The sequence below is a fragment of the Tribolium madens genome, unplaced genomic scaffold, assembly GCF_015345945.1.
Source record: "Tribolium madens isolate multiple individuals breed KSU strain unplaced genomic scaffold, Tmad_KSU_1.1 Scaffold_71;HRSCAF=194;Tcas5.2_LG6, whole genome shotgun sequence".
Taxonomy (NCBI): domain Eukaryota; kingdom Metazoa; phylum Arthropoda; class Insecta; order Coleoptera; family Tenebrionidae; genus Tribolium; species Tribolium madens.
Window position 1 is genome coordinate 4,025,316 of NW_025401041.1, and position 22,327 is coordinate 4,047,642.

Sequence of the window (22,327 nt, forward strand, 5' to 3'; positions counted from 1 at the left end):
CAAAAATCAACAATTAAAATTAGTTTTACAACGAAAAATGACAACAATACGAAACTCAAGCACACAAATTACACATTCTTGGCAATATGCAATCAAAAACTTGTAAAATTAAGTCAAAATTTTCGTTTTGGTTACTTGTGGTATCTTGTAGCCAACTTCGTGTCACTGGAACCAACATGGAGCCGGTGTAAACAAAATATTTTTGCAACAATTTCAAATAATTCAGAAATGAAATAAAATACGAATAAATCAAGTAATGGCCGAGCCTGAAGAAAATCAAGCCGAACTAGAGGTCCCTGAGGATCTTTTCCGGGACGTAAAGTTTTACGTTAGTGGAGAAATCTCTGAAAAGGTGAAAAATTTTACCCTCCAAAAGGCAACTAATCGAAAAATTTCTTTTAGGTGGTGGATTTGTTAAAACGTGGGGGTGCCGAACGTTTGAATTATTTTTACGATTATGTCACACATTTAATTTGTGGTGATAGTCCCGAAGAAACTGATTTAACTGACGCCAATGATTTATATGAAATTCCGGCGGTTACTTCCAAGTGGATTTTTATGTGCGTCCGATTGAAAAAGTTAGTCAACACAAAACCGTACTCTTATAATTTACAAAAGTTATTTTCGAATTTGATTTTTTGCCTATCGAAGATTGGAAGTGATAGAGAGACACTTTGGGCCATTATAACCTATCATGGGGGCCTAGTCCAACTAAATTTGAATAACAGATGCACCCATCTAGTTACAGTTGACACAAATTCACCAAAATTTGACAAAGCTACCAACTTAGGGCCGGAAAAGATTACTATAATAACGCCTGATTGGATTATTGAATCAGTCAAAAATAATTCACTTGCACAGTCGGATTTGTTTCATCCAAAGTTAATTCAATGGCCCAAAGTGGTCAAGCATGAAAGTACAATAGCTATTACAGGTTTTGAACCTGAAAAAGTTGAACCGGTTGATAAGCCAAATGATAGTATGGTCACTGATTCAACCCAGGCTTTATTAGACAAATTAAAACAAAGAATGCCTTGGATTCAACCTCAAACAACCACAACTGCCGACATCGTACCACCAAATGTTGTTGCGCCAAGTTTTCTCAACAAAAATCAACAAAATCAACGGTCGTTTCCACCTCAACAACAACAACAGCAATCGCCACAACCTGTCATTCAAACGAATCAACAAATCCCTCGAAGTATCGTCCATCATACACCTCAACCTCAACAATTGATACAACAACCACAACAGCAGCAACAACAACAACAGTTTAATGTTCCAAATCAGGTTCATTTGAACCGACTAATTGGCCAACAACAAGCCCGCCCAACTCTTCAACAGTTGCGAGGTCAATTAGGTCCGAATCAACTACATCAACATTTGTTACAACAGAGGATAGCTCAACAAAATCAACAAAATGCGCCGCGTCCTCTTACTATTCAACAGCAACAGTTGTTGCAACAGCAGTTGGCCCAAAGACAGTTGTTACAAAATCAACAACAACAGCAACCTCAAACGCAATTTGGAAATGTTATTCAACAACAACAACATATTCTACAACAGCAACAACAAAAAATATTTGTTTCGCAAAATCAACAACAGATTGTACAAAATCAACCAAATTTGGCCGTACAACAACAACAATTTAATCAAAATCAACAACAACAGTTCAATCAACAATTTGTACAAAATCAACCTGATTTAAATCAGCAACAGACTCAACAACAGAATTTATTGAATCAACAGCAACAGACACCACAAACTTTGTTAAGTCAACAACCACAAGCTCAACAACAAAATTTGTTGACCCAACAACAACAACAAGTACAACAACAGAATTTGTTGGTTCAACAGACGCAACAACCAAATGTGTTGAACCAACAACAATTTCAACCAAATACTATCGTTAATCAACAATTATTGTTGAATCAACAGCAGGGTCAATTCAATCAACAACAACCAGCACAACCTCAACAACAAAGGCCGCAAATAAATCAACATTTATGGCAACAGCAGCAACAACAGCAACAAATGACGATCAGGCATCCTGTTAATGTTGTTCAAGGTCCTCGAATCCAGTGGTCTCCGACCCAACAACCGAATCAACCTCAACGTCAATTCATCCATTTAGACGCCCAAACTCACAATGAGTTACAAAAAATGAATCCCGAACAGCAGGCCATGTTCGTTCAAAGATTAAAACAAAAACAACTTTTGATGCAGAAACAATTAACACAAAGAGCTGGTGGGGGGCACATTTTGATTCGAGGATCTGTACCTCCAGGTCTCAACCCCCAACAGCAAATGCAGTGGTTACAAAGGCAAGCTAAACAACAAGGTGTTGTACTTCAACAACAAACCATAACTCAACCGAATATTCAACACACGCCGGGACTAAGTCCGATTCAACAGCAACAACAACAGCAACAACAACCTCAATTCGACCAAAATCAACAACAGCAATTACAATTGAGACAATATCGGTTGCAACAACTTCAACTACAGCGCGAACAAGCACAGAAAAATCAAATCGCCGCTGTACAACAACCGATTCAAGGAGTTGTCCGACCTCTTGGACCGGTAATTCCCGATTCGACAACGAATCCTCCCGAAGCCAATTCTCAACAGTTGGTTGTTAATGCGAAAACCAAGACAGCGTTGGCGAATATGTTGAGCAATCGGTTGCAGAGTGGAGGAGGGACGGTTCCAGTTCCAGAGGCAATCCCCGAACCATCAGCGGCAGGAACGCTAAGGTTAAAAGTTGAAAAAAACATAAAATTGATGTTGATTATTGTTGTTGTAGGTTGATGACGGCTCAACATAACGCCGCTCTCAATCCGAATAATCGACCACAGGATTTAATAGCGTTGCAACAACAAAGGAGGGTTATTAATGGCCCCAATGGTGAGATTATAAGGGCACTGGTGCCCCAACCTGGACCTGTTATCGCACAGACTGAGCCTCCGAAGGTGCAGTTTTCCCCTAGAGCGGCGGTACCCATGCAGCACAGGCCGGGGCCCTTCTACGGCCATAACCCCAACCTAAAACGTGAGCTAAAAACAATCAAATTTCGCGCTTTTATTTAAAATTTTTCAGTGCCCCCTGATTTGTTTCTCCTGGGGTGCATTTTCGTCGTTGTTGAAATTGAGCGTTATTTAGACGAATCGTTGCCCGGTTGGAAACAAAAAATTGAAAAACATGGAGGTAACACCATACTATACTAAGCTATGCTATGCTATGCTATGCTATGTTATGCTATACTATGCTATGCCATGCTATGCTATGCTATGCTATGCCCTTCTATGCTCTGCTGTGTCATGCTATGCTATGCTATGCTATGTTATGCTATGCTATGCTATGCTATGCTAATGCAATGCTCTGCTGTGCTGTGCTATATTATGTTATGTTATGTTAATACTATGATATGCTATACTATACTGTGCTATGCTATGCTATGCTATACTATACTATACTATACTATACTGTGCTATGCTATGCTATACACCTAATTTTGTGGTTTCTATGCAGGCGAGGTGGAAAAGCAGTACTGCAATCGCGTGACGCACGTCCTATGCGAGACGCAACGTCACGGAGTGGTGATGCAAGCCTTAAGAGATTGTAAACGTTGCATAACAATATATTGGTTGAGTGACGTAATGAAACGTAAACAAGTGCTGCCACCTTGGACCGCTTTACATTTACCAACTATCTATCTAGATACGACTCCTGCCGCTAAACATTTGATAACCTTGAGCGGATTTACAGGATGTGACCGAAATCGTGTCAAACATATGATTAATTATACAGGTGCTAAGGTTTGTGTTTTGACAAAATCTCAAAAAAATGACAATTGACAAGTGACATTTCAGTTTACGTCATATTTTTCGAAACATAATACGTTACTTATTGCGGCTAAAGGAGAGGGTGCTAAATACAATCATGCGAAGAAATGGGGGATTCCTGTGGTGAATGTTCAATGGTTGACTGATATTATGTTGGGTAATTTTACGGCATTGAATCAAATGGAAAATATAATGTACCAACAGTTTCCATCGCCGCCTAATTTTAGTTTTGATCCGAAATTAGTACCGAATTTGATGCGTAAGTATTTGAATTTTTAAATTTCCCGCTTTAAATTTTTTGACAGATGCATGGAAAATGCCGATAAATATATCACAAGAGTCATACGAACGTGTCAAAAGAAGTTCATCGCCGGTTTTAATGCCAAAAAACGCGAAAAAAATGAAAACTGAACAAACAGATGAAAATGACAACGTCGATGAAGGTGTTGAAGTTAATGCAAATTACAGGATTTTGTTTTCCATGTCTTCCGAAATTGCGAATTTGCAAAAGATTGTCAAGTAAGTCGTGGAATTTGTCACTATTGTGTTATTTTTTATTTGTTTTAGGCAACTAGGTGGCATTGTTGCCAAATCTCATCAAGACTGTACTCATCTAGTAATGCCAACTCTGACCCGTACGAATAAACTCCTCTTCTGTATTTGTCGTGAGGTGTTTATAATGCCCGAGCAGTGGCTCAAAGACTCACAAGCGGCTCGGAAATTTCTCGACGAGGCTAATTACAGCCTAGACACCAAAGAATTCAATAGTGAATATAAATGTGACTTTACTCAAACATTGAACACTAAAAATCGCAGTAAACTATTCGAAGGGAAATTCTTCTGGATAACTCCGAGTGTTTTTCCGAGTAAAAGTATTCTCGTTGAATTAGTACAGAGTTGCGGGGGGGTCGTTGAAAAAATACGAAGAACTTCGGCACAAATCGAAGCGACTAACATCAATTCGCCCTACAGTTATATCATAATAACGCACGAGAATGATATTCATTTAGTTGCGGATTTGTTAAGAAATAAGAAAGATAAGGTGAGGATTGTTTGCAGTGCCGAATTGATTTTCAGTGCCATTTTGAAACAAACTTTTGAAGTTGAACCGTTTGCAGTCAAAGTTTTATGAAATTAATATATAAATAATGCGGTGTTGATATTCATAGGACCAAAACAATGTTTCTCAATTATTTAAGGTTTAAAGTTTTTGTTGGTTTAATTTGTTGATTTTAAGCACCCTGGTTATATAAATTGACGTTTGTGTAAAAGTAACAGACTTAAATTTGTGATTTTTTTTCTTATTGTATCAGATTTTGTAAAATTTCTAAGATAATAAAAGTTAAATTATGCATTTTAATTTTCTATCATTTTTCGAGTACGGTCCTGTCGCTCCTCAACATGTCAAGCCCAACCCTGTCTACTTACAATAAAAAAAAATTGTAATAGAAAAAATATCAACTCATTTTATTATTTTTACGTAATAAATAGTTGAATTTACGTCTGTTCAGCTGTTAAATATTAATGAAAAATAGTTAAATCACCGTAATTATCGTTTTAGTGTTTTTGCATTTTTTTGGTTGGTATTGATTAAAAAAATAAATTAAAAAAACGTTAATTATTTCATTAGAATAAAAAATAAATCAAACACATAAAGGCACACCGTTTTTAATTGTTTTTATTCCGATATTACCACAGGAAAATGAAAAATGCTAGGTTGTTTTGGTAACTTTTTGTATTGTGGTTGGCTGCTCTGTGACAAACGTCAGATCTGTCACACCTGTAAAAGTAGCGGCTTTACGTCAAAACAATAATAAATTAACCGTAAAATCGTGAAAATATGTGAATGTGAAGGTCGTGTGGCCCCCTTGAAGTGTCCAATGGCGACTGCAGTGGAACTCCAGTCGGTCGACAATTCGTGGATGGAATTTTGCGAGAGACATGCAAGTATCGCGGCTCAAGACTTCTCTAAAAGTTGCATCCAATTCATGTCTTTAAACCTCTCTGAATCGGCAAAAGCGACAATAACTTACAAAGATTTCCTCAAGAAGTTTCTCGACACATTTACCGAACACTTTGAAACCGACTTTAACAAACGCAAATCTCAAATTAACAAAATTCCAAATGGGGCCTCTCGAATCGTCGACGACATTTCGGAGCCCGAAGAGGGCTCTCCGAAAATGCCCCATAAGCCGTTTTTCCGAAGGTAAGCACTGGGCAAGTCGCGTTAAAAGCACCACCGGGATTATTTCAGGTTAAGTTTCAAAATGTTACGAAAAGGCAAAGATTTATTCCACAAACAGCACTCGGATGAGGTCGATTTGGCTCACAATAAGACCAAATTGGCCAAAATAGTCGTCGAATGCCGCAAGGAGGGGATTGTGAGCTACTCAACTCCGGAGAGTCTCGACCAGCCTGGGGGCCCCCCTAAATGGGAGAAATGCCGCTTAGCCCTAGTCAAAGCCGTGGGCGGATACATGCTCGAATTCTACTCACCACCGAAAGCCACTAAAGTAGCCCCCTTCACAAAATTAAATAATTTCCTAACTGTCAAATTTTCAGCCCCGTAGCGGCGTTTTTTGTGCCCTAATCACCGAAGCCCGCGAGACTACTGCCCTGGAAATGCCCGACCACGAAAATACTTTCGTTCTCAAAGCCAACAATAGCCTCGAATTTGTGATTTTAGCCCGAGACACCGATGATATGAGGTTGGTAAAATGTTAGGTTATGGTCGACTTGACGTTTGTTTCAGGTCGTGGCTTGCTACGATTAAGTATTGCATACGGTTGGGGGCGGGTTATGGTGACACCGCCCCCGGGGATCACCGCGACTATCCTTCAGACGCCCCTGAGCTGCCCCCGAGACATGTCTCGGGTCGAGGAGGCGACCGGTTGGCGTCCAATAGTAATTTTGATATGTACCCCTCAACCGGTGATAATATCTGTATGTAGCCCCTTTTACCCCCCCAGCCCCCTTGTTTAATAAACTTCTTTAAAGCAATGGAAACTGATATTGGCCAGACTTTAAAAAAAGAGTTTTGGTTCCATGGCACTCTCGGTCGGTCCGAAGCAACAAATCTAGTCCTCCATGACGGTGCTAGGGGCCATGGTTTATTTTTGGTTCGCCAAAGTGAGACCCGAACCGGCGAATTCGTCCTAACTTTCAATTTCCAAGTAATTGAATTAAATTAAATTTCGTTTTAATTAAATTAAATTATCACAGGGCCGGGCTAAGCACCTCCGAATGACTATCAACGATCAAGGCCAATGCCGAGTCCAACACTTTTGGTTTCAGTCCATCTACGAAATGCTCGAACATTTCCGACAACAGCCGATTCCACTCGAAAGCGGTGGTAACTCTGACGTCACACTAACCGATTTCGTTGTAAATTCCGCCGCTAGAGGGCAGCTCCAAGGCTCGATAGGGCGGAGCTCCCAAGCTTCCACCAATGGTGTGCACGATCGAAGAGTCCCGCCCATACCCGAAATAAGACAAGTGAGATAAAAATGGATGTGTTCAGTTTTTTGTATATATTTTTGTGTACATACGAGTGTGCTTTGTAGCTGGCTTTTGTTTGATCGGTGTGCTTACACTACTTAATTTTTACTCTCCCTGTAAATAAGTTTGTGCAATTGAACGATAATTAAGTGTATTTAAGTATTTATTTTACATTTAAGAAATATTTGGTAGCTTTATTTTTAAGTTCATTTATTTTTTTATTTATAAAAATACAAAACTATCCATAGCAATAGTACAAATTATACAAAATAAATTACTGATTTTACTGCTTGTTTTATTTTTTTATATGTTATCCTTATCGTGGCTTTATCTGACGCATTTTTTAGGTCCAAACACATAACGGGAGTGTACGAACTCAGGAAACAACACTGGAACAAATTTCTGAAGCAAGAGCTGTTGAAAATCAGTACAGTTTTGTTTAAAAAACAATGTTTCACAAAATAAAAGTCAGTATTATAAAATAGTGATCATATCTTCATATGTTTCTGCTCTTATTTTTTTCAAAGCTGCTTTAAGACATGGTCACTATTTGAAAAAAAATCAAATAAGGACAATAGATGTTTCAGAAGTGTACCCCTCCCCCTAAAAACTGTAATATATGTTATATACGTCATGATATGTTTTATTTCACTGTCTACTCCTTAAGACTACTCAATTGTTCATGTAAAAACTCCACAAATTGTGAATCGGTCACAGTTTCAGTTTTGACTTTAATAACATCAGTGATTTGGTTTAATTTCAAAGCTAATACATGTTTACATGTCAGACTGGTGTTGTCTTCTAAAACTTGCGACTGGAAAGCTTGACATTGGCAAAAATTGATATCGTTATAAATCGTGTATCTTTCCAAGTTACTTCCGACTTTGTAAATACTGCGAGTCTTGTCTTTAGTCTCGTATTTGGTAATTTTGCAAGTTTCGAGTAATTCGCTTGCTTGAGAAAGCGTAGAGCCGAAAAATGAGTGCAACTGTGTGAGGGTCTCGTTGGGTACTGAAATAAAAAAATTTAAGGTTATGAAAGGAGGCGTTGATGTAATTACGTTTTTTTTGGCCTTTGTACGATTTTTCTGTTTCTTGGAGTAACTCGAAGGCCAGTTTTGGAACAACGGTCGCATTCAACATCATTTCAAACAAACGGTAATACTTTAAAGAAACAGGGGGTGACCATTCTGTGATGTTGGCACCGCTGTGTCAGTCTCACCAGTTTATTTCTCATCAACTAAAGAAGAAAATAACAAAAACCCAAGTTTTCTGTAAATTTCTGCCCAATTAAACTGGAAATGAAGCAGAAAAATGTCTCTGTTACTGATTAGTGTCTAGGGTGTATCAATAAAAACACACCTTTTAACCCCAAAATACTAATGAGATACACAAATAATTATTACACTCAACAAATAAGTAAAATAAACACATGGCCACATTATTTATTTTCAAGAAACAAGAAGCAGGTGGTTTACTGCTGGATTTCCAGAATCGACCACAGGGGGTGATTATTTTTTGATGTTGGCACCATTGTGACAGTTTGACCTGTTTAGTGTTCATTTGTTGTCAACTGATTGTAAAGAAAAAATATGAAAAACGTGAGTTTTCTGTAAATTTGTGCCAAATTAAATTAAAACTGAAGCAGAAAAACGTCTGTGTTTGTGTTTAGTGTAAAGTAGGTGGCCTCAAAGGCGTCCTCCATCCGCAAATAACTAACTGAAAAAAGTGATTCCAATAATAATTTCGAAGAGATACTACAGAGAAGGTATGTGAAACCACCTCATTGATGTTAATATTAATTTAAAATTTATTAAATCACTAAAAATGGATGGCAGAAAGTCTTCAAAACATTCTATTCACTATCCAGACGCTTCGGAGTTTGGAGACCGACCAAATTGTGTGAAATTATATATTCGTTTTCATATTAATGTGCATCGAAGTAGTCGTTGAAGGGATTATTTTAAGGTGGCAACCATGCAAAAATTCAAACAATCCAAAACTCAATCTTTTCTACAAATTATTTTTTCAAATAAATGTGTACCCCAAGTAGCAAAAATTAATTAAAATTAACATCCAATTAACATAGGGTAGCAAACATAAAGATTTTTGCTCGGATTTTTGTCATTATTGATGTGATTAAATTTGTTCTGAATGACATTATTGACACTTTTTGTGTAAATCAGCCTTTAAGGACTTCTACAAGTTACTTGATGCACATTAATATGAAAAACAGTATAGCCAACTCTTTCAATTTTACTTTTACATCAAAACAAACTTCAAAGGTATATAAAAAATGATAGTCACTAAAATATAATACTCCTATACAAGTTTCGATTGTAAACGGATTTTTCAACGCGTCAGTTTTGTTTGTAGAACGAGCCCGAAGGGCGAGTTACGTTAAATAATATATAACGATTTTTTTAAGTGGAACATCTTGTACAAATAATAAGTTGTAAATTTTCATTTATTGCAGTAATATCTATAATGTCGAAAACGATTCGATAAAAAAACCAATTTTCTGAAAAATGAAATTAATGTTCGATCGTTAATCTAAAAAAATACGTAATAGGTTTTAGGAATGTATAAATACGTTTGTGTAAAATAATCTTCTCAGTAAAAATGTTGCGTTTTTTGATCGTGCTTTTGTTTGCAAGTGTTACTCACGGGTTACTACCTTCAAACCCCTGTCCGAACATTTTCCAGTACAAATATTTCAAAGATCAATATTACGGAGAAATAACAATCCCTTATGATGATGAAAGTAGACATCTTAATCTGGAAGTACAGTTTTCTTTGCCTGGCTTTTACAGAAATTTGGTAAAACGATTTATAATTTTAATTTTGTATTTTACTAAATGACACGTTTCAAGAAACTTGATTTACAAGGTTTGACACCATTGGAACTACTTGGTTCGACACCATTTATAAATTACAGAGTTGGTTTCCCGACTCCACCCGACAATTTTAACAAGGATCTTCCAATCATTACCCAAGCTACTTTTAATGGTCGAATTATATGTACTGGACCCCCGTATAAAGGTGCCTCCGCTATTTTTTGTTTAATTTTTACTCATTTGTTATTTTCAGACACTTCGAGGGGGGTCACAAGTTTACAAGCCAGTCTTTACTACAATTTGTAACTCTAACAATATCACTGAATGCCAATCTTGCATCTGAATAAAAAACGATAATAAAAATAATCTGCTTCATAATTATTTTCTTCCATTACCTTTGTCATCAAAGTAGCCTAGTTGGCCACGTAGGGATAGACACCTGTCAGAAGAATGATTAGGTTGGCAACAGAATTAAGACCATTTTTGGTTTCGGTTGTTTGGTGTACTCCAGTTATACCATTTAAAGAAAAAAACAGTTTTGCCAACTCAAACAAATTACAATTTCAGTGAAGTGGCCTTCACAGACAATGACTTTTGTCTCCGTATTATTCAGTGTTGCCAACTTGACTTCAAATATATGATATTAACCTACGTTAAGCCAAAACAGAGAGAAACAATTAATTAATTAATTTTGTAAATAATTAAGTGAAACACTGTCTTAAAATACAACATTTTTATTAAATTTCATTTTTACATTCGTGGAAGATACTAATTAGGAGGATTGGTAGGTCAAACCGACTCCAAAATTTGTGACACCTCTCGAAGTCACTTAAAAATAATAAATTATGAAAGGTTACATAAAAAATCGTTTTTTGTACCTATTTCCGAGGGTCCCGAACAGAAAATCTGTTCATTAAACACAACATTGGTGATTCTTGGAATATAGGGGAGACGTGGGAAGTCGATTTTGAAATGTACATTTGGTGCATTTTGGCGTAGTTGGTCGGAGGATGTCAACCGGTGTATGCCAGGATTCTAAAACTTATTATTTGATACAATTAAAAAAAATAAATTGTTTTACCAAGTTTTTGTATGTGCCAACCACTGAAAACTTTGCTTCAACCTTAAAATTGTGACTTCCATCATAGGGAATCCTTATTTCACCGTAATATTCACCTCTTTCGAGCTTGTAGGTGAAAACTTCAGGACAAGGGACTGGAGGAAGAAACGCTTTTGTCACACTTACCAACACGGTGATCAAAAAAAGTACACGCAGCATTGTGAATGAAATTATTATGCAGTATTTTTTCAGGGCCTTTTTATACGTCTGATTTGATAGGGAAATATTTATAGTTTTTTAGATTAACTATCAAGTATTAACGATTTCAATTTTGAGAAAATTGTGTTTTTTAATAACTCGTTTTATGAAACATTCAAATTATAACCGAAATAAATTATTTACAACTTGAGATTTACACACTGTGTCCCAGTTAAAACCTTTACGATTGGTTAGAATTTTCCTTGGAAATATACAGGCTGATCAACAACTTAGCCATTAAAAGTAAAATTTTATTATTTGTAAAAACTATGACTACTAATAAATTATATCACGTTAGTCCCTCCCCTATCACCTCCTTAATCCACTCCCTCAACTTCCCCACATCCGAAAACACCACAAACTCATTCAAATCGCACGAAAAATCCTCCTTTTTAATCGCCGTCGAGACCACGCCTCTCAAAAACCACCGCCCCTCCCTTTTCACTATAAACCCCGCCCCACTATCTCCATTGCACGGCCCACTCCCATCCCTATTTCCCGCACAGAACGTCGTTTCTGATGTTAAATTACGAAAATTTGCATGCGATCGTAGACAAGTTTCTTGTGACACGACCGGCATTGCTACTTTTCGTGGGACGGCTACGACGTTCCGCCCCTCGGCACTTTTACCCCACCCAGCGACCACGCCTCTAACTCCAGCGAATTGTTTAAGGTCGGTGTCGCCCGTCCAGAGACAAATGGGGCGAATAGTTGGTTTAAAAATCACTTTTTCGTTCATTTTGATAATGGCGAGGTCACAATGGCCCGAGGATTGCTTGTAGTTGGGGTGGGGCGTGACTTGGGAGGCGGTGCGAAGGAGAGCGCCGGTCGACGCCCAATGGGAGATGTCGGAACGGCCGAGCACGAGGAGGATGTCGGCTTTGTCGATCAAGGGGGCCTTGTAGTACCACACGCAGTGCCCAGCTGGAAAAAAAGATATACAGGGTGTTTTTTTATATTGAAAAAAATTGCAACCACATATTCTACATGAAAATTAACGATAATTTTTCTAATAAACTATAGTTCTACAGTGCGATCAAAAAGTCTTTCTATCCAGTAGGCGTCCTAGTTGAGGACGTATGTTGCATGGCAGTTCGTATGTTATCTAGATGTCAAAAAATTATTTTATAAAAATTAAAACATTGAGCTAATTAAATTGAATTATTCTATGAAACGTCTCAAAACAAACTAAAATGAGATCTTGTTGGTGTTTATTCATAAAAATCGTTCACCACGGTTTCCTGTCATAATTCACATAAAAAATATTTTGACATTTCTCATTTGTCATTGTGACATTTTATGTTCCACAGACATACGTTTTAAATTTCTACGCTTGCTTGATATACAGACTTTTTGATCGTACTGTATAAAGCTTTGTTATGGTAATACAGGGTGATAAAGTTGTATGATAATTAGTTTCACCGAAACCACTTCAAATATTTTCATAAAATAAATTATTTTATTTTTTATTATTTTCTCGATGTAGAATATGTGGTGCAATAATAAAAAACATCCTGTGTATAATTATAAAATTTCCTGTCTGATGATTACAGTTGTATTGCTTATGAACTTCCTCTGGAAGACTGAATCAATTTATACTTTTTTATTTCATTCTTTTTAAAAAATAAAAAAAATGGAAGCAGTAAATATGACCCACTTTTCATATATTTACTACCAATCTTAGATAATTTTTGAGTTCAAAGTTTATACAAATAAATAATTGGAATATTTCGATTAAATCTTGTTTACTGTCACTGACCTTGACAAGAATTCTAGTGTCGGAATTTGCGTTTGAAACAATGCATTTTACCTGTAAGTACATGCTGGTCTGTGATCAAGTTGGCCGTGCATTGAAACTCGTAGGAGACTCCTTGTCGGTGAAACATCGCAACCAGCCATGGATACTCATTCTCGATTGTTTTTTCACCTTTTAGTACCAAAGTCTGGATATCGTTAGCAACACCACAGCTGTCTTCAATGGTGGTGGTGGGTTCATGGTACTGGTTCATGGGGTTGGAGGGTTGTTTGAACCCAGTTTGGATGCTGTACGTGTATTGGTTGATTCGGTAGACGATGTTGGACCAAAGGTTGGTCACACCTTTCATGGAGACTAAAATATGGGAAAAATGGTAACCTTGAAATGGGAATGGGACACCAACCTTGTTCCGATGGTCCATAACAGTAAATCCGGCCGTTAAACGCGATTTGGGTGATTCTTGGGATGATATTTTGAAATGGGAAATTCACTATGTATTTGAGATATTGGGCTGAAAGGATTTCATCAGCTGGTGTTACAAGTTCAAGTCTCAGTTTCTAAAATTTGTCACTAGAGTATTTTTTTTTTGGGGGTAGTATAATTTTACCAAATTTTGGTACAACCCAACCATGGAGATATTCACGGCCAAGTTGAGATTTTTGCTCCCATCGTAGGGGATGTTAATCTCCCCGAAATACACACCCCTTTCTTGACGATACGCGAAAAATTCCGGACAGGGATTTTCCGGGATTATCTGACTTTTAACACTCACCGCAAACACAGTTAGGATAACTAAACGCAACATTGTTTTAAATCATTTTTTGCTGGTTTTCCCGACTTGTCTCAACCGTGTCCTTTCAAGAACTAATTTGATACGACTTTCAACCATGGTGGGAATATTTAGAGCGAGTTATCAGAGATGTCTTCCGGATTAACGACCGATCATTGCCAAGGTTAAGTCGTAAAATTGTACATCCTTGAGGGTTTTACACGAGGATGTGCGAAATGAAGTCATTCTATTCTTATTTATTTTAATCGACAAAAAAATACACAAAAAAATACACAAAAAATTGGTATTTGTGGAGGCGGAACTATTTTGGCCGGACAACTCCAGGAACCATCAACGAAACTATCCGCAACATAATCGAGTTACCATATAAAAAAATAACGTTTTATAAAATAAAAAATAATAGATTAAACAGTAGTTTAGTGAAAAGGTTTTCCCTAAATCCCACATAAAAATATGAAAAATATTTTTTTTTAATAGGTAAAAGCATATTGAAATAAAAATAATAAAAAATTACCCGTTAGGTCAGGTTTGAACGTTAGAAATGCGAAATTTCTTGAAAAATATGACTAAAATTCAATAAAATGGGCCAAAAATGGAGTTATTTCTGCTTTTTTTAAGCATTTAAGAATGTTGTGATTGAGAATTTATTTTTTTTTGTAAAATTTTGATAAATCGGACGAAAATATCCCCAAATTTTTTAAAAAATTGCATTATTTTTTCTTGTTTTGAGTGTTTTACTATATTTTTTGTCTAAAAACGCGATTATTTTGCAATATTTTGTTAAAAATAATCCAAAAAGACACCAAATTAGACCGAAAAAGGTGGTGTTTTGTTTTTACTAAAATTTAATTACTCAGATTACTCGCGAGATTTTGCTAAAACAGACTGTAAAATCAGTAAATTTGGTCGAAAATGACTTTGTTTTTGCATATTTTGACTGCGATTGTATACATTTTCATTTAGAAACGCCTTTATTTTGTAAAGTTTTATTAAAATAAGCGGAAAAATTATCTAATCAGGTTCAAAGTTTCTGTTTTTTTTTCAAGTCATGAAACACGTTTTTGAATGAAAAAATTAATTTTTATTTGCAAAATTTTGCTAAACTGGTCCACAAAATGTCAAATTTGGTAGATTTAGCTAGCACACATAGAGTGGAAACTGTCAAATTTTCATAGCAAAAGTAAAGAATTATATTAAAAAATATTTATTATACTAAAGAATTTAGAACTAAAAAAAAAAAAATACGAATGAAAACAAAAAAAAGATAATTCAGCCAGGAGTATTTTAAAGGATATAAAATTTGAACATGAATAAAATAAAAAAATGTAAAATGAAAGATATAACGCAGTAATAAAAGAAAAAGAAAAAACAAATTTTTCTCTTACAACTAAATGTGCTAAAAAACATCAAGAAAAGAGAAAAATTAGATAAGTTGATTGCTTTCTTTTTTCTTTCTTTCTTAATATCAGCATATTTTAGAAATGCAGTTGTTTTGCAAAATTTTATGAAAAATATGACTAAAATTCAATAAAAGAGTCCAAAAATGTTATTTTTGCTCTTTAAGAACGTTGTGATTTTAGAACTTACTTTTTTTTTGTAAGATTTTGATAAATCGGACGAAAAAGTCTCGTAATTAAAAAAATGCATATTAATGTGCTTGTTTTGAGCGTTTTACCACATTTGTCAAAAAACGCAATTATTTTGCAATATTTTGTTAAAAATAATCCAAGAAAGACACCAAATTAGATTGAAAATAAGTGTTATTTTGTTTTTACTAAAATTTAAGCATTATTATTATTAAATATTTATAATTATTATTATTATTAAATTATTGAAAACAAGCGGAAAAATTACCTAAACAGGATGGTGTTATTTTTGCCTTTTTCATGTTTTTAAACACGTTTTTTAGCCAAAAAATATTTTTTTTGCAAAATTCTGTTAAATCGGATATATCGGATAGCTGATCTAAAAATTAAAAATAGTTGTAAAAAAAGGATAATTCAGCAAGAAGTATTTTATATGAAAGCTGCATCTATGAAGGATGTAAAATATTAAATATGAAAGTGAAAGACACACAATAAAAAAGAATGAAAAAAAAACTTTTTCTAAAACTAAATATGCTAAAAAAACATCATGAAAAAAAATTATATAACTTCTAGATTCTATATCTTCATAATAAATATATATAATAATATATCAATTTTTTTTAAAAAGAAATGATAAAACGTTTTGTTTTTATTTATTTCTATTCAACAACAAATATACAAATAAAAACAACTAACGCTGCTGGAAAGCTAGCCTGAACCCATTTTTGGGTTTTAGAACAATATTTGCCGTTAATTCGATATCTCCAATCGACTTGATCGAACTCGTAACCCGGAATTTTCGTATAACCATTGCTACCATTATTTTCATGACCAGCATTCCATACTTCCAACCTAGAAAACAGTAACTTACACAGTTCTGGCAACCTAGGTTTAGTCACCTATACAGTTCCGGGGCCCTCCGGAAAAAGGCAACCACGTGTATGGATGCCTATTTAGCGATTTTTCCGGTAGAAACCGATCAGGATCAAATTTCAACGGTTGTTCCCAATACTTCTCACTCCTATGCAAATGCAAATAACCAAGACCGATATTTGCGCCTTTGGGGACCACCACATCGCCCAAATTCACATCTTGTTCGACGACTCGAGCCACGAAGGGGGCGCCCGGAAATACCCGGAGCGACTCTTTAATCACACGTTCGGTGTATTTGAGTTTGGGTAAATCGTCAAGGGTTGGGGGCCGCTCCGGGCCCAGAATTTCGGTCACTTCGTTGTAAAGTTTCTCCTAGAAGATGAAAAATAGAGGAAGTTTGAGGAAACAGAAGAGGTTACTTGGACATCCTGGTGCATCCCAAGAAGTGTCAAAATGAACGATCCCGAAGTGGCGTTTGTGTCAGATCCCTGAAATGTAATTTTCAGGATTAAAAGACTTTACCAAGGAGGTGGTTTACAGCTAATAGGAAGGTGTTAACTTCGTCTTCTAATTCTTCTTGGGTTAGCTCCTTATTGAGGAATTTTTCGACCAGAAGGTCCAAGAAAGGCTTCTTTTTTTCTTCTAAAAAATAAAATTTTTGCTTAAAATGCTACCCAAGGGTTTTTTTTTGGGTATACGAACCATCGGCTTCCAGTTGACACCCAATTTGTTCCTTCTTCTTCTCAATTATCTCCCGAGTCATACTTTGGATTAAATTTTTGACTTGGTCTTGGATTTTGTTGGCTTTGGTCCAGGAGAAAACCCAATCGAATTGGTAATCTAGTCGGAAAATTCTCATAAAGACAACTTCCATCCATTGGTCAAAAATGTGACTATACGACTTGGTACCATTTTGGGCATTGAGTGAGACTCCAAAAATGGTTTCTGTAATTGAAATTTGACTAAGCCTGGACTGATTTGAGTCACTTTTGACTCACCACCAACAATATCAATGGCACAATTTGTTACATACTTACAATGGTCAATTTCTCCTTTTCCACACTCTTTGTGAAGTAACTCAATCAAAAAATTCACTTGTTCACTAATCACACCCGGAAACTGGTTCAAAACCTTTTGGTTGAAAGTCGGTGCTATAATTTTCCGGTGTCTTTTCCAAACTCTCACCGGACTTGATATTAACCCATCCCCGACAATGGGTTTGACGAATTTGTAAAGTTCCATTTTTTCGAGAGTGGCATTGTGGTTCAAAATCACCTCCAAATATTCCGGTTTGGTGACTAAGTAGTACAAATCCGGGCCCATCCAGGCTTTGCTCAAGTCCGGGTAGTCGTCAAACATCTTCATGAAACGTTTGGCGATTTCAGCTGCGTTTCCGGTGTAGAAGAGGTAAGCACAGCCGATGAAGGGGAGATTCACCGGGCCCGGAATATTCCAGGACATGCGATACAACCGGAAGCGTTTCCAGTGGAAATGGATGCAGAAGAAGAAACACAGACTGAGGAAAATGATAAGGGGGAACATGATGGTACGAGAAAACGCGCTCAACTGCCCTTGTTGAAGACAATCATGGTTTTATCCTTGCGGATTTTTCTCATGTACCTTTCAGTCTTATGCAATTTACCACAATTGTGCAATTGGTGGCCTTTGAAAATCAAACGGACACACCTCCGGAGGAAAATTCTATTTTTATTAATACTGAAGGGAGACCTTCATGGGAGGCACTGATGGGTTGATTTTTACGTTTGATGGGTCGGTGAAAAAATCATAAGAAATAAATGCATATTAATATAAATTGCATATTTATAAGTGATTAATAATTATCAGGAAAAAAAAACAGAAAGTGCATTTCTCGACTCAGGTGAACTACCAGAAATCTTTCTATGGACTTTTCCCCGTCACCCGATCACGTGATACATGCATGACAATCTCTTTCTCTCATTTCTCAGAAAACAATTATTTTGTATGAAATTTTATTATTCAAATGAAAATCGTAAAAAAAATCAGTGGTCGGTAACAAGAGTTATTTTCAATATTCAAGGACACAAGAAAATTACAATGCAGCCGACTTGACCTCAACTTAATTAACTTTCAATCTTTTGATAAGTCGACCTTCAAACTAGCTCAAGAATTTGCATTTTTGAGGCCGAATTTGAAAAATCATGCGTTATACAGGATGTCCCGTCTTATAACGCAAAACTATACAGGCTGATTTTTGCAAGGCCTACATTAGAACCATTTCAACTTCCAGTGTAACTCAGGCTATAAAATCTTTTAAAAATTTTTGAAAAAACTGACTTATAGCAGTTTGAAACTATCATTTTTCAAAAATTATACTAGTCTTGAAATTTGACAGTTGATAATTTTGATTGGTTATTAAATGCAAAAAAACTCACTTATTGCAAAGAGTTGCTGTGATTTTCGAAAATTTCGACAAAAAATTGAGATATGTTAAAAACTATGACAGATAAGTATTGACAACTTGAGTAATTCGAAAGTGTAAAAAATGAGTGGTTTAAAATTTCAAATTTCAAAATCAAAAATGGCCGATTTTGGTCGCGTACAAAATTTCAAAGTCGTAGCTGCATTGGAAGTTTAGTACAAGAATCACTCTGTATAGCGTCATTTTAAAAATACTTAATATACAAGCTGTTTTTTTAATATTGCAAAAAATTGCAACTACATATTCTATATCGAAAAATAACACTAATTTGTCAAACATACGATAGTCGTATAAAGCTTCGTTACGGATATGCAGGGTGATAAAGTTTTATGACAAAAATTAAAATCCATTTAAATTTGTCATAAATCGGACGAAAATGTCTCCAAATTTTTGAAAAATTGCATTATTTTTCCTTGTTTTGTGTGTTTTAGTATATTTTTCGTCTAAAAACGCAATTATTTTGTTAAAAGTAATTCAAAAAGACATCAAATTATTTCGAAAAAGGGTTATTTTGCTTTTACTAAAATTTAGTCACTCAGATTACTCGCGAAATTTTGCTAAAACGGCCTGAAAAATTACTAAATTTGGTCGAAACTGACTTTATTTTTGCATATTTTGACAGCGATTACATACATTTTCATTTAGAAACGCCTTTATTTTGCAAAATTTTATTAAAAATAAGTGGAAAAAATACCTGAGCAGGTTCAAAATGGTGTTATTTCTGCCATTTTCAAGTCTTTAACACATTTTTCAGTCAAAATTTTTCTTTTTATTTGCAAAATTTTGCTAAACCGGTCCACGAAATGTCAAATTTGGTAGATTTAAGCACATAATAGAGTGGAAACTGAAATTTTCAAAGCCAATTCTTAACAAAAAATTAAAAATAATTGTAAAAAAACAAAAAAGTAGTAAGTAAGTACATATTAAAAAATTTAGAACTAAAAAAATACGAATGAAAAAATAGATAATACATCCAGAAGTATTTTAAAGGATATAAAATTTGAACAAGAATAAAAAAATGTAAAATGTAAAAAAAAGAAAAAAGAAAAATTCTTTCTTACAACTAAATATGCGAAAAACATCTAGAAAAAAAATAAGTTAATTGCTTTCTTTTTTTTTGTTTCTTTAAATATTTTAGCATAGCATGGCAATAACTTGAGTAGTTCAAAAGTGTAAAAAATGCGTGGTTTAAAACTTCAAATTTCAAAATCCAAAATGGTCGATTTTGGTAATATATAGGCTGTCAATTTTACAGGGTGATAAAGTTTCGTGACAAAAATTAAAACCCACTTGAGGTATTTCAAATATGTGGTTGCAATTTTTTGGCGGAAACACCCTGTATAATCACTTTTTTTTATTGGCGCAAGGTGAAGGTCAGCTTGAAGCCCATTTTGGGCTTAAGGACGATATTTGCCGTCAGGCCGATGTCTTCAACACACTTGACTGAACTCGTAACCCGGAATTTTCGTATAACCATTGCTATCATTATTTTCATGACCATCATTGCGAATTTGCCTCCTGAAAGCACCGAAGTGACTCAAATCGCGTTGCAGCGTTCTGTATTACCGACACAATTCCTGAGCCCGCCTGAAAACGGCAGCCACGTGTATGGATGTCTTTTTGAAACATTTTCAGGCAGAAAACGATCAGGATCAAATTTCAGAGGCTCCTCCCAGTATTTTTCACTTCGATGCAAATGGACGTAACCTACAGCTATGTTCGATCCTCGGGGAATCACTACTTCGCCTAAATTGATATCCTCTTCGGCGATTCTCGCTATGAAAGGAGCCCCCGGAAACAACCGAAGTGACTCTTTGATTGTGCGCTCTGTGTATTTGAGGTGGGGTAAATCGTCAAAATTTAGGGGGCGTTCGGGGCCCAAAACTTGGATTATTTCATCGTAGAGTTTCTCCTAAAAAAATAGTGGAAAAATGTATTTAACCCAATTTTATTGCTACTTGAATGTCTTGGTGCATCCCAAGAAGTGTCAAAACGAAACTACCAGAAGTTGCGTTTGTGTCAGATGCCTGGAATAGAATTTTTGGGATTAGAAATTTAAAATAAGGAGTGATTTACAGCCAATAGGAATGTGCTAACTTCGTCTTCCAACTCTTCATAAGTTAGTTCCTGTTTGAGGTAGTTTTCAACAAGGACTTCAAGGAACGGTTTTTTTATATCTTCTAGAAACCAAAAACCAGAATCAGAAGAAAGTGAAATATAACAAACCTTCAACTTCTAATTGACACATAAGTTGTTCTTTCTTCCTCTCAATTAAATCACGTGTTATTTCCTTAACCACTTTTACATTTTCTCGTTCCGCTTTGTATTCCTTAGTCCAAGAAAAAAGCAAATCGGAGTGGTAATCGAGTCGGAAAATTCGCATAAAAACCACTTCCATTATTTTATTAAAAGTTTGACCATAATTTGCGTTCGTGATTTGGGCATTTAGGGGAACACCGAAAATGGTTTCTGGAAAAACACCACTAGTTTTGACCAAAATTTTTGACAACTTACCACTAACAACATCCATTGAAAAATTTGCAATGTACTTGTATTGATCTATTTCACCTTTATTACACTGTTTTTCGAGGATTTCGAGCAAAATGTCACACTGTTGGGCAATAATTTCTGGAAAAGTGTTTAAAATTGTTTGTTTGAGAGTCGGCACGATTATTCTTCGATGTTTCTTCCAAACTTTTACTACAAGACATTTTTAATTTCACTCAATTAAAAAAAAACACTAACCTGGTCCTGAAATTAACCCATTGCCAATAACCGGTACCATGTATTTGTACATGTCCATCTTCTCTAAAGCTCCTGGATGGTTTAAAATAATTTCCAAATATTCCGGTTTCGTGACGATGTAAAACAATTCCTCTCCCATCCAGAATTTCCCTAAATCGGGATAATCCTCAAAAAATTTAATAAATCTAGTGGCAATATCTGGTGCACTTTTGCCTAAAAATAGATAACTGGCGCCCAAAAAGGGCAAGTTTGTTGGGCCTGGAATATTCCAGGAAATTCGGAAAAGTCTCCATCTCTTCCAGTGATAATGTATACACCACAAGAGGAAAACTATGCACAAGAGAACTAAAACGTACATGATAATCGTATTGATAAAATTAAACTGAACTCACAGACAAACATTTGTAACATTCGTGTTATTACAAAATTTTGTTAAACCTTTCTCTCTTGAGCAAGGTGTAACTAGAAGGGGGCATTGCAAAACCTCCAATTAAACCAAATATTAATAAAATGTCATGATAATTAAGTGGTTTGACGGTCTACGAAGTCGTTGAACTTGACCTAATGGGAAGCAGCAAGTGCAAATCTAATTAATTTTCTAGACAAGGTTTAGGTCAAA

At 35.6% G+C, this 22,327-nt stretch overlaps 8 protein-coding genes across 11 annotated transcripts; 3 read left to right on the plus strand and 5 right to left on the minus strand.

Moving 5' to 3' along the window:
• The first annotated feature begins 13 nt into the window (after positions 1 to 13).
• On the plus strand, positions 14 to 5,197 carry LOC123009299 (PAX-interacting protein 1). The gene is made up of 8 exons (XM_044405502.1): positions 14 to 352; positions 403 to 2,756; positions 2,807 to 3,051; positions 3,100 to 3,207; positions 3,532 to 3,818; positions 3,873 to 4,104; positions 4,151 to 4,364; positions 4,413 to 5,197. The coding sequence occupies exons 1-8, from the start codon at positions 257 to 259 to the stop codon at positions 4,975 to 4,977; spliced, it is 4,101 nt and encodes a 1,366-aa protein (XP_044261437.1). The 5' UTR covers positions 14 to 256; the 3' UTR covers positions 4,978 to 5,197.
• Positions 5,198 to 5,610: 413 nt separating this feature from the next.
• LOC123009084 (SH2B adapter protein 1) lies at positions 5,611 to 7,977 on the plus strand. Of its 2 annotated transcripts, none has more exons than XM_044405208.1 (7): positions 5,611 to 6,051; positions 6,100 to 6,358; positions 6,408 to 6,553; positions 6,598 to 6,788; positions 6,843 to 7,018; positions 7,068 to 7,340; positions 7,691 to 7,977. In XM_044405208.1, the coding sequence occupies exons 1-7, from the start codon at positions 5,726 to 5,728 to the stop codon at positions 7,784 to 7,786; spliced, it is 1,467 nt and encodes a 488-aa protein (XP_044261143.1). In that variant the 5' UTR covers positions 5,611 to 5,725; the 3' UTR covers positions 7,787 to 7,977. The 2 variants fall into 2 exon arrangements, with proteins under 2 accessions (XP_044261143.1, XP_044261144.1); XM_044405209.1 differs by having other exon boundaries at positions 6,106 to 6,358.
• LOC123009088 (zinc finger SWIM domain-containing protein 7-like) lies at positions 7,537 to 8,846 on the minus strand. 2 transcript variants are annotated; one of them, XM_044405213.1, is made up of 3 exons: positions 8,705 to 8,846; positions 8,404 to 8,637; positions 7,537 to 8,354 (listed from the first exon to the last, which is right to left on the minus strand). In XM_044405213.1, the coding sequence occupies exons 2-3, from the start codon at positions 8,486 to 8,488 to the stop codon at positions 7,999 to 8,001; spliced, it is 441 nt and encodes a 146-aa protein (XP_044261148.1). In that variant the 5' UTR covers positions 8,489 to 8,637; positions 8,705 to 8,846; the 3' UTR covers positions 7,537 to 7,998. The 2 variants fall into 2 exon arrangements, with proteins under 2 accessions (XP_044261148.1, XP_044261149.1); XM_044405214.1 differs by lacking the exon at positions 8,705 to 8,846 and having other exon boundaries at positions 8,404 to 8,691.
• Positions 8,847 to 8,880: 34 nt separating this feature from the next.
• On the plus strand, positions 8,881 to 10,545 carry LOC123009089. Of its 2 annotated transcripts, XR_006413002.1 has the most exons (4): positions 8,881 to 9,110; positions 10,000 to 10,162; positions 10,216 to 10,384; positions 10,433 to 10,545. XR_006413002.1 is itself a non-coding variant. In XM_044405215.1 (3 exons), the coding sequence occupies exons 1-3, from the start codon at positions 9,965 to 9,967 to the stop codon at positions 10,483 to 10,485; spliced, it is 420 nt and encodes a 139-aa protein (XP_044261150.1). In that variant the 5' UTR covers positions 9,931 to 9,964; the 3' UTR covers positions 10,486 to 10,545. The 2 variants fall into 2 exon arrangements, 1 of the variants encoding a protein (XP_044261150.1); XM_044405215.1 differs by lacking the exon at positions 8,881 to 9,110 and having other exon boundaries at positions 9,931 to 10,162.
• A 352-nt stretch (positions 10,546 to 10,897) lies between these two features.
• LOC123009091 (serine protease gd-like) lies at positions 10,898 to 11,458 on the minus strand. Its single transcript, XM_044405216.1, has 3 exons — positions 11,261 to 11,458; positions 11,058 to 11,214; positions 10,898 to 11,007 (listed from the first exon to the last, which is right to left on the minus strand). The coding sequence occupies exons 1-3, from the start codon at positions 11,456 to 11,458 to the stop codon at positions 10,952 to 10,954; spliced, it is 411 nt and encodes a 136-aa protein (XP_044261151.1). The 3' UTR covers positions 10,898 to 10,951.
• Positions 11,459 to 11,784: 326 nt separating this feature from the next.
• On the minus strand, positions 11,785 to 14,213 carry LOC123009086 (serine protease gd-like). The gene is made up of 4 exons (XM_044405211.1): positions 13,861 to 14,213; positions 13,657 to 13,810; positions 13,308 to 13,607; positions 11,785 to 12,421 (listed from the first exon to the last, which is right to left on the minus strand). The coding sequence occupies exons 1-4, from the start codon at positions 14,056 to 14,058 to the stop codon at positions 11,787 to 11,789; spliced, it is 1,287 nt and encodes a 428-aa protein (XP_044261146.1). The 5' UTR covers positions 14,059 to 14,213; the 3' UTR covers positions 11,785 to 11,786.
• A 2,053-nt stretch (positions 14,214 to 16,266) lies between these two features.
• Positions 16,267 to 19,413, minus strand: LOC123009085 (cytochrome P450 4C1-like). The gene is made up of 6 exons (XM_044405210.1): positions 17,501 to 19,413; positions 17,205 to 17,447; positions 17,041 to 17,144; positions 16,922 to 16,990; positions 16,529 to 16,874; positions 16,267 to 16,481 (listed from the first exon to the last, which is right to left on the minus strand). Exons 1-6 carry the CDS (start codon positions 18,042 to 18,044, stop codon positions 16,321 to 16,323), a joined length of 1,467 nt encoding a protein of 488 aa, XP_044261145.1. The 5' UTR covers positions 18,045 to 19,413; the 3' UTR covers positions 16,267 to 16,320.
• Positions 19,414 to 19,529: 116 nt separating this feature from the next.
• Positions 19,530 to 22,085, minus strand: LOC123009083 (cytochrome P450 4C1-like). The gene is made up of 7 exons (XM_044405206.1): positions 21,709 to 22,085; positions 21,478 to 21,663; positions 21,190 to 21,432; positions 21,040 to 21,143; positions 20,922 to 20,990; positions 20,530 to 20,875; positions 19,530 to 20,481 (listed from the first exon to the last, which is right to left on the minus strand). The coding sequence occupies exons 1-7, from the start codon at positions 22,064 to 22,066 to the stop codon at positions 20,318 to 20,320; spliced, it is 1,470 nt and encodes a 489-aa protein (XP_044261141.1). The 5' UTR covers positions 22,067 to 22,085; the 3' UTR covers positions 19,530 to 20,317.
• Positions 22,086 to 22,327: the final 242 nt, after the last annotated feature.

Excerpts from the sequence above, each read along its gene's own strand:
- LOC123009089 (XM_044405215.1), top strand. The coding sequence starts at position 9,965 with ATGTTGCGTTTTTTGATCGTGCTTTTGTTTGCAAGTGTTACTCACGGG. Across the intron at positions 10,163-10,215 it reads CTGGCTTTTACAGAAATTTG|AAACTTGATTTACAAGGTTT; the intron begins GTAAAACGATTT and ends ACACGTTTCAAG. Across the intron at positions 10,385-10,432 it reads TACTGGACCCCCGTATAAAG|ACACTTCGAGGGGGGTCACA; the intron begins GTGCCTCCGCTA and ends TGTTATTTTCAG.
- LOC123009085 (XM_044405210.1), bottom strand. The coding sequence starts at position 18,044 with ATGTTCCCCCTTATCATTTTCCTCAGTCTGTGTTTCTTCTTCTGCATC. Across the intron at positions 17,145-17,204 it reads GTGTCAACTGGAAGCCGATG|AAGAAAAAAAGAAGCCTTTC; the intron begins GTTCGTATACCC and ends TTTATTTTTTAG. Across the intron at positions 16,991-17,040 it reads TTAACACCTTCCTATTAGCT|GGATCTGACACAAACGCCAC; the intron begins GTAAACCACCTC and ends ATTACATTTCAG.
- LOC123009299 (XM_044405502.1), top strand. The coding sequence starts at position 257 with ATGGCCGAGCCTGAAGAAAATCAAGCCGAACTAGAGGTCCCTGAGGAT. Across the intron at positions 353-402 it reads GTGGAGAAATCTCTGAAAAG|GTGGTGGATTTGTTAAAACG; the intron begins GTGAAAAATTTT and ends AATTTCTTTTAG. Across the intron at positions 2,757-2,806 it reads TCAGCGGCAGGAACGCTAAG|GTTGATGACGGCTCAACATA; the intron begins GTTAAAAGTTGA and ends TTGTTGTTGTAG.
- LOC123009083 (XM_044405206.1), bottom strand. The coding sequence starts at position 22,066 with ATGTACGTTTTAGTTCTCTTGTGCATAGTTTTCCTCTTGTGGTGTATA. Across the intron at positions 21,144-21,189 it reads GTGTCAATTAGAAGTTGAAG|AAGATATAAAAAAACCGTTC; the intron begins GTTTGTTATATT and ends TTTGGTTTCTAG. Across the intron at positions 20,482-20,529 it reads CGGGCTCAGGAATTGTGTCG|GAGGCAAATTCGCAATGATG; the intron begins GTAATACAGAAC and ends CGGTGCTTTCAG.
- LOC123009086 (XM_044405211.1), bottom strand. The coding sequence starts at position 14,058 with ATGTTGCGTTTAGTTATCCTAACTGTGTTTGCGGTGAGTGTTAAAAGT. Across the intron at positions 13,811-13,860 it reads TTGGGTTGTACCAAAATTTG|AAACTGAGACTTGAACTTGT; the intron begins GTAAAATTATAC and ends GACAAATTTTAG. Across the intron at positions 13,608-13,656 it reads TTATGGACCATCGGAACAAG|TCTCCATGAAAGGTGTGACC; the intron begins GTTGGTGTCCCA and ends CCCATATTTTAG.
- LOC123009088 (XM_044405213.1), bottom strand. The coding sequence starts at position 8,488 with ATGATGTTGAATGCGACCGTTGTTCCAAAACTGGCCTTCGAGTTACTC. Across the intron at positions 8,355-8,403 it reads GTACAAAGGCCAAAAAAAAC|TACCCAACGAGACCCTCACA; the intron begins GTAATTACATCA and ends TTTTTATTTCAG.
- LOC123009091 (XM_044405216.1), bottom strand. The coding sequence starts at position 11,458 with ATGCTGCGTGTACTTTTTTTGATCACCGTGTTGGTAAGTGTGACAAAA. Across the intron at positions 11,215-11,260 it reads TTGGCACATACAAAAACTTG|AATCCTGGCATACACCGGTT; the intron begins GTAAAACAATTT and ends AATAAGTTTTAG. Across the intron at positions 11,008-11,057 it reads TTCGGGACCCTCGGAAATAG|TGACTTCGAGAGGTGTCACA; the intron begins GTACAAAAAACG and ends ATTATTTTTAAG.
- LOC123009084 (XM_044405208.1), top strand. The coding sequence starts at position 5,726 with ATGGCGACTGCAGTGGAACTCCAGTCGGTCGACAATTCGTGGATGGAA. Across the intron at positions 6,052-6,099 it reads CATAAGCCGTTTTTCCGAAG|GTTAAGTTTCAAAATGTTAC; the intron begins GTAAGCACTGGG and ends GGATTATTTCAG. Across the intron at positions 7,019-7,067 it reads TCCTAACTTTCAATTTCCAA|GGCCGGGCTAAGCACCTCCG; the intron begins GTAATTGAATTA and ends AAATTATCACAG.